Source organism: Filicampus tigris, chromosome 4 (assembly GCF_054856515.1).
Source record: "Filicampus tigris isolate MCC_2025a chromosome 4, RoL_Ftig_1.0, whole genome shotgun sequence".
In the NCBI taxonomy this organism is placed as follows: domain Eukaryota; kingdom Metazoa; phylum Chordata; class Actinopteri; order Syngnathiformes; family Syngnathidae; genus Filicampus; species Filicampus tigris.
In genome coordinates this window covers 8,387,707-8,401,364 of record NC_141220.1, presented here as the reverse complement: position 1 = coordinate 8,401,364, position 13,658 = coordinate 8,387,707, and the positions used below count along the sequence as shown (strand labels likewise).

The window sequence follows — 13,658 nt, the reverse complement described above, 5'->3', positions numbered from 1 at the left end:
ACATGCAGCAGCTTCCATAGTTGTTACTACCCCGGTAGCGACGTCAGTGATGACGCGCCGTGCACAAGCCTTATTTTTCAACATAGATAGGTGCGTCTTATATAAAGGTGCGGCTTGTATGTGTTTCCTTTTTTTTCATATTTTATAATAAATCGAGTGAGGTGTAGGTGCGGCTTATATAAAGGTGCGCCTTGTGGTCCGGAAATATTGTGTGTGTGTGTGTGTGTATTTATATTTATATGTATATTTGTTTAACAGATACCTAAATAAATGACATTTTTATTTTATAATGAAAGAACGACATTTTTTTTCTTGCACCAAAATAAGCAAGCTCCTTCTATTCTGAGCTAATTAATTATAATTACCCTAGATAATGTTCATGGATAGCGATGCACATTTAAGTTTGCATCTGACTGGTCAAATTCACTCATAAGGGTACAATTCCATAAGAAACGAATTGCATCACTTTGCGATATGCATATTGCGTATGCCAATATCGCAATAATGATTTTTTTTTATTTCTTAAATATTTTGTGCAGCCATATTATATAAATTGCTGGGCTTAAATTCAATAACTACAATTGATCATAATTTAGTTTTGAATTGTGTGTGTTTTTTTGCATTCATTACGGTTTTCTCTTTAGAAAAGGTGCTATTCCATGGGTGTGCCATATAGATTTTACAAAGAAAAATTATGACATGTTACATTGTAAGTAAGGATTATGGGTGATTAACTCTTGTATGATTTGTTGTCAGGTTTTGATTTGAATTCAAATCAAATTGGACAGCTGGCGACTTTCTCTCAATGCTTCCGGACGAGGCTTCATGCCTCCGGTCTGGTCAGCCAGGCTGCAGCCCCAAGAGGGCCTTCCTTCTTGTTGTCTACTCTCCTTACTCTTCACACACATCCATCTTTCCGGGTGTACCTGTTAAATCTTGCATCTCACTTCTTTCAACCCTCCCTTCCTCATTCCCCTTCTGCCTCTCCTTTTCTGTTCCATTGGGCCGGGAAGATGAGTCAGTCCCCAGCGGCATCTCTGTACATATTGCAATGTTTCCTCAAGAAACGGCGACTGGTCTTTTCTGGATCCCCATGAAATGATTGCATTCTTTCCCTTTACTTTTGCTTTGTTATTTTGGTATATTATTGCAGCCTGATTTTGTCATGTACGCACTGTAATTTCGAGAATATATAAATAATATAATATATATATAATATAAATATATAAAAAAATACAGGAAAAACTAAATTACAGATGGCATTGCCCAAACGGCTACAGCTGGAATCGGGAACCAGGTAATGTGGAAGCCAGCTGATCCATTTTACGTGCCATATTCTTATCTTTTGGCCACTCAAACAACTATTGGCCTGAATGTGAACAATGCATCGCCATACAGCACAGAGGCATTTCGCAGAAAAACACGAGAACGTCAAAGAGCAGTTAATGGGACAATCAATGATGTAGTACGATTGGTGACTGGCGACTCGACCTCTTCAAGTGAATCACTCGCCGAATATTACCGGAGATTGCCGAACATTTGCATTTTCGTTGTTTAGCACGTTGCTATGGGTCTAATTATGAATCTGGGTGGGTTACGTCATAAAAACTAACGAAAGTATGGCTAAAATGTTTTTTGCCATTCGTACTCAAAAGGTGGTTGGCCGAGTTTACTTCCACTTGATCTTGAATTCCAATATGATATGTAATGTCTAATGTTATAAATGTACATGTAAAAAGAGATCTGTCTGTGGATAGAGTCAGACTGCAAAACCTCCACAAACCTGCTAAAAACAAACCTCAGCATGCAAAAAAAAAAAAACACACAATGCCCAGAATAGCAAAAGAAAAGCTCAGTGTCATAAATGTGGTGCTTTTCCATCCCATCCATCACGAGATTGTCCTACAAATGAGAGTAAATGTCACGCATGTGGCAAAAAGGGACACTACAGTTGTATGTGCAGGGCAGGAAAACTCTGTGCATGAAGTTGAACAAGAGGAGGAGGATGCAATATTCCTCGGCAGCATTACAACAGATAGTAAACCCTGGACGGTCAACATTGGCATCCATTATAACAGTGTGGTGTTCAAAATCGATACAGGTGCTGACGACACATTTCTGCCACACACTGTGTTCCTTGGGATATACAAAAAATATCCACCAATTCTCCAGAAGGCAAAAAAGCCACTTCGAGGACCAGGTAAGAGTCCCCTTGATGTTGTGGGTGTTGAAAGGCTGCTGCTTAGTCGTGAGGGAAAAGCAGCGAAGGAGGATGTATATGTTGTGTGTCATCTACACACAGCCCTGATAGGAAGATCCATAAACTGTAGACCTCAGCTGGTTGCACGATTGGACATTGTCACTATAGAGACATTAAAGCAAACTTAACAAAAACAGACTTTGAGAATTGCGCCAGCCATATAAAATAAAGCTGAAACCAGGTGCTCAACCTTTCTCACTCAAAACGCCTAGAAGAATTCCATTGCCATTGATGGACAAAGTCAGGCAGGAACTGTCTCGCATGGAAGAACTTGGGGTGATATACAGAATTGAGGAGCCGACAGAGTGATGCGCTGGTATCGTGGGGGTGCTAAAGAAGACAGATGCTGTCTGCATATGTGTTGACCAAGCTGAATGAATCAGTGTGTGCATGTGATGTATCCTACATCAGTGGAGGAGACACTGGGAGTGCTGGCTGTAGCCAACATTTTCAGTAAGTTGGATGCAAATATGGGGTTTTGGCAAATTCCCCTGACAGAAGATTCAGCGAAATTGACGAGCTTCATCACACCCGTTGGACGTTTTTATCTTCAAGCATCTTCCTTTTGGCATTACATCAGCTCCAGAACACTTCCAAAACATAATCTTGGCAGAGGTTACAGAAGGGCTGGAGGGCGTGGTGTGCCACATAGATGATATGCCTGTGTGGGGTCAAACTCAAGAAGAGCATGATGAACGCCTACATGTGGTCCTAGAGAAGATGCAAAAGGCAGGTGTAAAGGCAGGAACCTGCGTCAGTGAGAAAATTACGGTTGTTCCTTGGCATCGTAAACCAGCTGGGAAAATTTTTCCCACAGCTAGCAGAGAGGGACAAACCCCTGCGTGATCTCTTGTCGAAAAAGAACTGCTGGATGTGGGGCATCGAGCAGGCAAGCTTTTCAAGATCCAAATAATGCTCTGACGTCGCCACTTGTCCTAGCTATGTCTGATGCTATAACAGAGAACGCAAGGTCTCAGCGGACCCATCATCATATAGGCTAGGAGAGGTTCTACTCCAAAGATGGGAGTAGGAATGGCGGTCAATAGCTTACATATCACGGTCCCTCACTCCAACCAAGCAGAGATATGCACATGTGGAAAAGGAGTCATTAGGACTGACCTGGGCCTGCGGGAAGTTCCGCAACTTTCTGACTGGGAAACACTTCCAGTTGGAGACAGACTATAAGCCTCTATTAAATATTCTAGTGTCGCAAGCTCTGGATGCTTTACAGCCCCGAATCCAACGCTTCCAAATGCGTCTGATGCGCTATTCCTATTCCATATCTCATGTGGTCGGGAAAAGTCTGTGGACAGCAGGCACGCTGTCACGTGCGGCAGACGAGAGGGGTGACATACCGGCTGAAAAAGAGCTGTTCGAAGACACAAACATCTATGTCGACATGATAATAGACATCTTACCTGTAAGCACTGTCTATCTGTCTGAGCTGCGAGACCAGCTGCATAGAGACTGTGTGTGCGCACGTGTGATGCAGCTGTGTGCAGAGGGATGGCCAACCCACGGTACCAATGAACCTGCACTTAAGATGCACTGGCCTGAACGTGCTCTTCTCACTGTTCAGGATGGACTACTATTAAAAACCCAGAGACTTGTTATCCCCTCAACAATGAGAAATTATGTTCTTGTCAAGTTGCATGAAGGTCATGAGGGAGTGGTCAAGTGTAGAGAGAGGGCAAAGCAGTCTGCATGGTGGCCAGGGCTAAGCCAGCAGCTGAGCAAGATGGTTCTTAACTGCCGGGCATGCTGCCACGAGAGACAGAACCACAGGGAGCCGCTGATTCCAACATCATACCCAGGCCGACCATGGCAAAAGTGTGGAGGAGATTTGTTCATGCTAGGAAACAAGACCTACCTGCTTGTAGTGAACTACACGTCAAGGTATGTGGAAATCACACTGCTAACCTCCACAAGGTCTAAGGATGTGATCCATCACCTGAAGTTCATTTTTGCACGTCACGGTATTTGTGAGACGCTGGTCACTGATAACGGGCCACAGTTCTCAGGAGCTGACTTTGCTGATTTTGTTGACTCCTACGGGTTTCGTCATGTGACCAGTAGTCCAAAACACCCCCAGGGAAATGCTGAAGCTGAACGGGCAGTGCATACCATGAAGGGACTCCTGAAGAAGTCAGGTGATTCATACCTTGCGTTGCTTGCATATGGGTCTACCCCACTTCATAATGGCTACAGCCCAGCTCAACTTCTCATGGGGAGGAGGCTTCGCTCCACTGTGCCTATTCTTCCTGCGCTGTTGAAGCCTGCCTTTCTGATTGAGAAACCATACTGCTGAAAGAGAAGAGTAGGAAACGGGAGGATGCACAACGCTACAATCTGCAACACCGTGCAAGGAATCTCAACAGCTTCATGCCTGGGCACCATGTGTGGGTCACAGATCAAAGAGCAGATGGATCTGTCATCAGACGTCACTCAACACCTCGTTCATATTTGGTGGAGGGACCTCACGGGATCATCAGGCGAAACCGTCGCCACCTCATCACCAAATAACAACCAACTGAACAACCTGCAGAAGTACCACCCGAGAAGGATGTTCCAGAACCACCATCTACTCCTATACTCAGAACCAGGTCTGGTAGGGTTGTAGTAAGATCAACTCGGTTCAGCTTATGATCACCTGACTTTCGTCAGACATTAAAAAACAAAAAAAAGATACAAACGGACGAAAATATACTGTGATTTAGGCATCATTCTTTTTCTATTATTGTTGCACTATTTGAATGTAAATGTTCACGTTTCAGGGTTAGAGTGAAGATAGACAGTACAGGTGTTTGTATTGTATTTGGCAATTCCTTGTTCTAAGTTAAAGTTAAAATGCTGTGTCCCTGTTGGGAGTGTAACTGTCTCAGATAGGAGCAGACCTTCTAGCCACAGGGGCATAATAATCTCCTAAAGTCCTACTGAGTTAGTGGCAGTCTACCCATTGATTCTAGAAAGGGGAGATGTGGTGTAGCTGTATTCAATAGAACAGTGGAGACGTTCCGGATGACGTCAGGGACAGAGCGGGATGCCGGGAAATAAATAATCACACTATATATACAGTCTCACTCAGCGCGAATTATTGAATAACATGACAGATACCAGTAGTTTTGGGGGCACATAGTAGGTACAAGGAAAATCCATGTTTGAGAGGGTGATTTTGGTCGTGCATATTATATTTGAGTGCGTATTATACTCAAGAAATTGCAGTAATAAGGATTTATAGTTTCTTTTTTTCTCTCAAAGATTCCGTCCTTGAACATGAGCAACAACGGAGGCTTAATGTATCTCTATAAATCAAGATTGAATAAATGCAACACTCCCTAAGGTGTCAGAGCATTTTAGCGACAGCTGTCGCTCTCTGGCTTGAACGCTGTGTTGTGGCAAAGAAAAATAGGCCGCAAATGTATCTGTTTGTTGTTCAATATATTTCTTTTCTTTCACTGTTTTTTTACCTGTCCACAAGAATATTTTACAGGGTTGTCTGTTACTTTGGAGAGTTGACAGTTTCCTTCCAAACTCTCAAGGGCATGATGTTCTTTACTGTTGACCGTGGGAAAAAAGATTACTTTCTTTCTTTTGAAATGGGGCGGGATATTTCTAAGAAACGGTGTTGTAAATGATACAGGCTGACTATTCTGCAACCGTAAATAACAGTAATGGTACAGTATATCTAAGGAATGGAATATTGTCATTTTTGTCTCGATCTTCTATTTGGAAATGTAACGATTTGGTGAATTTTTAAAACTTTGAAATGGACACCATGTCTTTGGCATTGCTTAGCGCAACTGACAGTGATTGCCTTACAGCGGGCTTTTTTCTTATGCATAACACAAAGTGAAAATGTCATGTCATGTCTTCTTCCAAACCGCTTATCCTATATAGGGTCGCGGGGAGTTGCTGGAGCCTATCCCAGCCGTCAATGGGCGAAGGCAGACTACACCCCGAACTGGTCGCCAGCCAGTCGCAGGGCACACATAGACACTGTCACTGAGCGGGAATCGATCCCACGCTGCCCGCACACAACTCAGGCGTGTGTACCACTACACTATCAGCGGACTCAAAGTGAAAATGATCACACTTATATTATCTTATTCTTAGCTGAATTAAACTCGCTAGTCGCTCTTTTTAGCGGTTGGGCACGTCATTAAATATAGCGACCAAATCTCTAAGTTGGCAACAATGACTCTACTTTTGTAAACTGCATTCTCTCAGTTTGCTGCGAGTTGCAAACCATGCGTTTTGCCATCCTATTTTGGCCAATGATATCAACAACATAATCCATTAAATCAAATTAATGGTCTTCGTAGCTGCTCGCATCGCCAGATTGCCAACTATAAACTACATGACTTGACAAGTCATGACAAGTAGAAGACAAAGTTGAGTCTCTTGGATAACAAGTCAAAGTCAAGTCAAATCTTTTCCCAAGTTTTTGGCAAGCAAGGTAAGATCTAAAAATGGCAACTCAAGTTTGACTCAAGTACCCAATATCTGTCTGTGGCAGATTTTTTTTTTTTATCACCCCACCATGAATCACCATGGCATCAATAGCACGGAGTTGTTTACATTAATCAGTGCCCAAGATGTAGCTGTTTCAAATACACCGGTGAGTACACCACTACTCCATCTCGTGTGATATTGTTGAATTTTTATTTGTTTGGGTTTGTTTGAACATTAAACAAAACCAAACTTTAAAAAAGGTGAATAAACAGTAATTGAAAGAAAATGACTTTGCAATACATTTTTAATGCAAAATAGAATTTAATCCAATATTCAATTGATCAATGGAATTATGAATAGAATAATTCTAAAAAAGAGCGGCATGGTGGTCGACTGTTTAGCACGTCTGCTTCACAGTTCAGAGGTCGTGGGTTCGATCCCGGCCCCGACCTCCATGTGTGGAGTTTGCATGTTCTCCCCATGCCTGCATGGGTTTTCTCCGGATACTCCGGTTTCCTCACACATTCCAAAAACATGCTTGGTAGGCGCTTGGTAGGCTAATTGGACACTCTAAATTGCCCCTAGGTGTGATTGTGAGTGTGGATGATTGTGTGTCTCTGTATGCCCTGCGATTGCCCCCGCCTACTGCCCGAAGACTGCTCGGATAGGCTCCAGCACTCCCCGCGACCTTGTGAGGATAAGTGGTATAGATAATGGATGGATAAATCTAAAAAAAATTGATAGTGACAGCCCTACACACAATTAAATGCTTATACTGTAATATACTGTATTGGTCTGGCTCGACAATGGTGGCAGCTGACTGTCACTTAAAGCCGTAAATTAAAATGTGGGTTGTTTGTGAATGCTCGTGATAGAACATTACATTTTTGATTGTCCGTCACAAAATTCTTCATTAGGGAATCCAACTTTTGAATTGTAGGCCGAAGGCCGGCCACTCAGTGAGACTTGCGTGACATATCAGTTGGGTTCGGTCACATTGCTTGGTGTTCAGCCGCTGGGATAGGCTCCATCCCCGGCCACTTCCCTCAACAGAGGTGAATTGAGTGTTGTAGGAGATTTACAGCTGGAGAGATGCCCCAAATCTGTAAAGTATCCTGTAAACGTATAGGCTGTATTGCTGCAGACATGTTCCTCTGCAACAAAAAAGAGTTTACCTATCTCGCTTTCTGTATTTCTCTAGGTTTTTGGGGATTATTATCACTTCAGACATCACGCTGTGGAGAAAAGAGCTTTTTCTAGACACACGGAGCTGCACATCAGACTGCAACAAGATGCACAAGTAAGACTTTTCCATGCAATCATTGCTAATTACTGAGGTCTAAAGTCAATTAGCATGAGTATCATTTGAAGGGAAAACTGATGTTGATGTGAAGCACAGCTAATTTTAATCAGTGTTTGGCAAGTCACACTGATAATTCTATACCCTGCCCGTGTTGAAAGGAACTCCTCTTAATGTTCACTAAAATTAAATGTAGCATTGGGCACCTATATAATATAACCTTCACTTTGAACTGTTTCTTGCATGTCATGGAACATAATTGTGTTATACTTTTCTACACCGTATGACAGTGATAACGAAAGTACATCTTGAATACTAGTTCAACAGGACAGCTGGGTCAGAATCTACTTTATGCTCATCCATCGACTCTTGACTTGTAATTTCCCATCAGGGATCTCAGCTACAGCATTATCCGGAAGTTACTGCAGGATGTTAGATTAGGTCTCTTTGGCGTATATTATTAGACTTGAGCTTGGCCGTTGTGTCGCTGTGACGTTCCTTCCTGGCTCGACACAGTGTGGAGCACTTTGAGTACCAAAAGTAGAAAAGCGCTATACAAGTGAAAGTCCATTTACCATTTACTAGAAATCGCATTAAAGTGAAAATTAAAAAAGTTTCCAAAATTGGAGATAAGTGTTGAAAAAAATCGGATACGTATTCGATTTAGGACCACATATAAAAGCGACCTAGGTCGGATTTGAAAAAATCTGAATTGAGCCGTTCAGACAGTCAATTCGCATATGGGCAAAAAAATCTTATCTAGGTCACATTTGCCTACAGTGTGAACCTAGCCTTAGTGTATTTCTTCTCTCTAAGCTCTCCGCACTCTTTTACGTGCTTCTTCTTCTCTGTGATGTTGACATGCAGTGTATTATCACAAGTGTGTAATCAGGCAGAAAATTATCTCATGATTTTTTCTAAGCTTTTTCTGCCTGAATGTATTCGGAATGAGGTACTGAACAAATCGAAGTGGAGGGAATTTTATCAAGTAATCTGTGTAGGAGAGTTCTAATCCTTTTGTTTCCTTACTTCTGTTTTTTTTTTTATTGCTAAATTGTAGCTTCTATCTGAAGTTGTGCATGCATGACATTGAACACAACCAATTCTTGAATGCTAGTTGACCCTCCATTTATAAATATTGCAATGAATACATGCACACACACACACACGCATATACACATGCACATGCAACCCACCATTAAAGTAAAAAAGCTAATCTTTTGAAGTTGGCTGAAAGTAGGGGGACTAAGGCACCCTTTTTTCGGTTTTAGTGAAGAAAAATGTGTGGCAGACATTCACTCACAACATTTGTGATGTTATGACATTGCATGTGATAGAAGTTTGAGCTCTGCAAACTCATTTTAAGCCTAAATTTCACAGAAATGTTAGTCGAAGTCCCAGAAACTGTTGATGTGTTCAATTGAACTTCAATGTTCCACAATAAAAATACATAAAAAAAAAAAAAACCTTATCGAACCAAGATGTACAAATGCTGAATTAAATTTTTTCTACCAGTCTCAACAAGCAGCTGCTTTCAATCAAATATTTTAAAGCGGAAGTCAACCCAAACATATTTTTTTCAAGAATATGTTCCCAGCAGGCCCACTAGTTGAAACAAGGCATTCTGATCAATTTTGCGTTTGTGAAATATAAGTTAAGAAGCAAAATGCTGAGTTTTTAGCCATCTCAGGGGACGGCCATTTTGTCTTCTGTCGACTGAAAATGACATCACAACTTCTTGAAAATTTCCCCACTGTGGGATCAATAAAGGCATTCTTATCTTATCTCACAGCGGCCAATCGCGGCTCAGATTCAGAAAACAGGTCAGCCGTGATTGGTCGTTGTGAGCAGTTGTGATGTCATTTTCAGTCGACAGAAACCAAACTGGCCACCCCCAGAAATGGCTAAAAACGAGTGCATTTTGTTGCTTAACGTATATTCCACAAACGCAAAATTAATCAGAATGCCGTGTTTCATCTAGTGGGAGCTGCTGGGAACATATTCTTGAAAAAAAAAGTGTTTGGGTTGACTTCCACTTTAAATGAAATTCCAGTTTACAAACGTATTAGAAGACAGAGCATGTGCCCTTTTGTTTGCATGTAGTTTTGTCAAGACAACTTTGTAATGTGCCCTGTACTCACTTGTGCAAGAGGTCAGTTATATGTAAATAAGGAAATTAAATATGAATGTGTTGCTGAAACAAGGTCGATGTCCTCATTTTCTAAGACAAGTTTCTTTGAGGCGTATCACCACTGGAATCTGTATTGATTATATTTCCATTTAGACAGGTCATTGTGTAGGACAAAGTTGCCATGAAACAAGAAAGCAAAGGTTCGTATTATTACAGTGACACAAAGAATTTCAATAGAGAGGAATCTTGTGAAGAAAAATCGGTTTCCCTTTCAAAATGTAACAACTGGCATTGAAAGAACATTTACACATACTTGTGGATCCAATTCTCTTGCACTCATGGTGAGTTAATTCAAACAAACCTTAGCTTTTATGCAGTTGCTGGCATCCACAAAATTAGCACCGTAATTGATTTATTTTCTGGGACTCAGTAATATGCCTTTTGCCTCTTTCAGTGACATTTTCCATTCCAACCTTTCTATCTTAATTTTGCATCTTGCAGGGCTCTCCCAAATTTGAACACCATCAGAGGAACTGTACCTAAGACGCAAAACCCTCTTTTAAATATGGGAAATAAACCGTCAGGATTGATTGTATGCAAAACCATCACAAGAACAATGAGCCAGGCTGCTGTCCTCCCCGCCAGTTCCAATACAATTCTCTAATAAAGCCTTGGTCAAGGCTTTATACAAACGGTTCAATCATCCCAGGACAACTTGCAGCTTGTCTGAATTTATATATTCATTTATATATATATATTCATTCATTATCCATACCGCTTATCCTATATATATATGTATATATATATATACACACACACACACCCACGCACACACACTACACTACACTTAAATTTACAATGACAGGAGGGAATAAAACGCAAACAAAGTTTTACAGATGTAGTTTGCATGAAAGATTTCAACTCTTATTCTTATCTCTTGTCTCTCATATCCAATTTGGTATTGCAACCCTTTTTACACCTGTCAGCAGTGCAACCACAGACTGAGGGAAGACAAAATTGAACACCTGCTAGTTAGATCCTAGGCTCCAGCACGCCCCGCGACCCTTGTGAGGATAAGCGGTACAGATAATGGATGGATGGATAGTTAGATCCTAGTAAATCGCAATCTTATAAAGTCACGTCATGCGCAACATGCCCACCGACAGTGTGTGCAATCTGTCAGAGTTAACATGCAATTTAGCTCCCGCTATTTTTAAGTTAGGCCCTTTGCACACAGCTGAGGCTGTGTATGTCCACAGCTCAAATTTGATAGCTATTGCAATAACTTCTGACATTAGACTTCAATATTGTCAAAATGATGAGTGTCTGTGCTTGTGTGTTTTTGCACTCCTGAGGTTCTATGGGCAGAGCAGCAAGTGGTGAAAAGGAGGAAGAGGAGGGATGTCTTTGAGGAACCAGCAGACCCTGATTTTCCCAAGCAGTGGTACCTGGTGTGTAATAATCTCATAATCTCTAAGATTTATGAATTCTACACATAATGAATCTACACATACGGCTTCCACTCTCTAATCAGGATCTCAGTTATGACTAGTTGAATGCTATAACACTTTTACCCTTACCACACTTTTACCACTGTTTTCACTCGTTTAGGTGTTTAGGCTCCTTGTGAGGAAATATGGTTGACCACCGCATTTGGTTTGAACTGTCATTTATCGCCAGATGCACCAGTGAGCTCTCTCAGACGAGAGCACAGCCGAGGGTCTTTGAGCAGGCGGACTCTTCCAACCGCATCCTCCCACTGTTTCTTTAATTTCTCGCTTTAGGAAAGCTTTGGAGGCTTTTTATTTTGATTCCACTTTGATTGAAAATCACATCCAATTGCCGCGCAATGTGATATTTTAATTGTTTTGCTTTGCTCGGCAGAAGGCAGCAACCATACCACGTCGTCATCCCAGAATGCATTGCGCAAGCGAAGACATGTCGGCGTCCATGCAAATAAAGTTTCTACAAAATGTATTAAACTGGAAATAATTTTCCGAAAATTCCTGGTAGTTATGTTACGAACAATCAAACAATTCATATTGCGCAAGCCTGTCAGTCGGAGTTCCTTTTAACAATAGTTAACAAAAATATTTTTTTTTCCAAACTAGCAAAGTGAACTTATTATCGCACAATATACATCAATAATCATGCCCAAAGATGTACATTATAAAATGAACCCAATGTCATAGCTTTCTGTAGCATTTAAAAGCAGGATTACAGAGGATGACATTAAATAGTCAACCAATACCGCGGTGTACCGCGCCTTCTGCCGAAGACAGCTGGGATAGGCTCCAGCGTGACACTTGTGAGGATAAGCAGTTCAGATCATGGATGGATGAATGGACATGAAATAGTTTTCAACAAAAGCTAGGCTATTTGGAAGCCTTCTGCGTTTTTGTTCTTGTTCTTCATTTACCATCAGCTTTTGAAATTACACCTTTTATATATTTTTTTAAAAAATGTGTTACCCCAAAAAAGTCATTTGGCATCGTTTCAGCTGCTTGAGATCCTAATGAGGATAAACAGTGTATAGTGTAGATGGGTGCACATATTTCTCTGGCCTGATCTCATCAAATGCTGGTAACACAAAAACACTCTAATCACTCCTCCACAAAATTCTCCAGCCACCCAACTCTCTACCTCCACACATGTACATGGACACCTATAACTCATTAAATTCTGTTTTTCAATCAGCAAATCCCAAATATTTACCAACACCTGCACTCAAATGCATTGCCTCTCACCAAACCTGAGCCGCTTCCCCCTTGTCGGTCTTTCTCCACTTTTGTACTCATTGATTCCTTCGTACTCTTCGATCTTAATCATAGATCAAAGTCCCCCACTTGTCGTCTTGATCCCCTCCCCACAGCCTTGGTCAAATCGAATTTCTCCTAACTCATTCCCCTCAGTTCAGCCATTATTTACTCTTCTCTCAACACCGGTTTCGTCCCATTATGTTTCAAAAGCACATCTTTTACCCCTATCCTGAAAAAAAAACAGTTTCAGACCCCAAGAAATACAATCACCTTCGCCCCATTTCCAATCTACCTTTCATCTCCAAAATTCTTGAAAAAATAGTTGCCACTCACCTCCACTCCTTATCACATGCTAGCCTCTATGAGTGTTTCCAGTCTGTTTTTTTGTCCCCTCCACAGTACAGTGGTACCTCCACTTACGAAATTAATTGGTTCTGGAAGAAATTTCTTGAAGTGAAAGTCAACGCAAACATTTTTTTTTCAAGAATATGTTCTATGCAGGCGGCACGGTGGTCGACTGGTTAGCACGTCCGCCTCACAGTTCAGAGGTCGTGGGTTCGATCCCGGCTCCGGCCACCCTGTGTGGAGTTTGCATGTTCTCCCCGTGCCTGCGTGGGTTTCCTCCGGGAACTCCGGTTTCCTCCCACATTCCAAAAACATGCATGGTAAGTTGATTGGACTCTCTAAATTGCCCCTAGGTGTGATTGTGAGTGTGGATGTTTGTCTCTGTGTGCCCTGCGATTGGCTGGCAACCAA

At 41.6% G+C, this 13,658-nt stretch overlaps 1 protein-coding gene across 1 annotated transcript in view; it reads left to right on the top strand.

The window, feature by feature from the left end:
• furinb (furin (paired basic amino acid cleaving enzyme) b) overlaps positions 1-13,658 on the top strand; it is a 93,111-nt gene that overhangs the window by 33,115 nt on the left and 46,338 nt on the right. The window contains exons 3-4 of the mRNA XM_086028646.1: positions 7,914-8,012; positions 11,499-11,594. Of these exons, the coding sequence (XP_085884772.1) occupies positions 7,914-8,012; positions 11,499-11,594 (195 nt within the window). The remainder of the gene's footprint in view (positions 1-7,913; positions 8,013-11,498; positions 11,595-13,658) is intronic.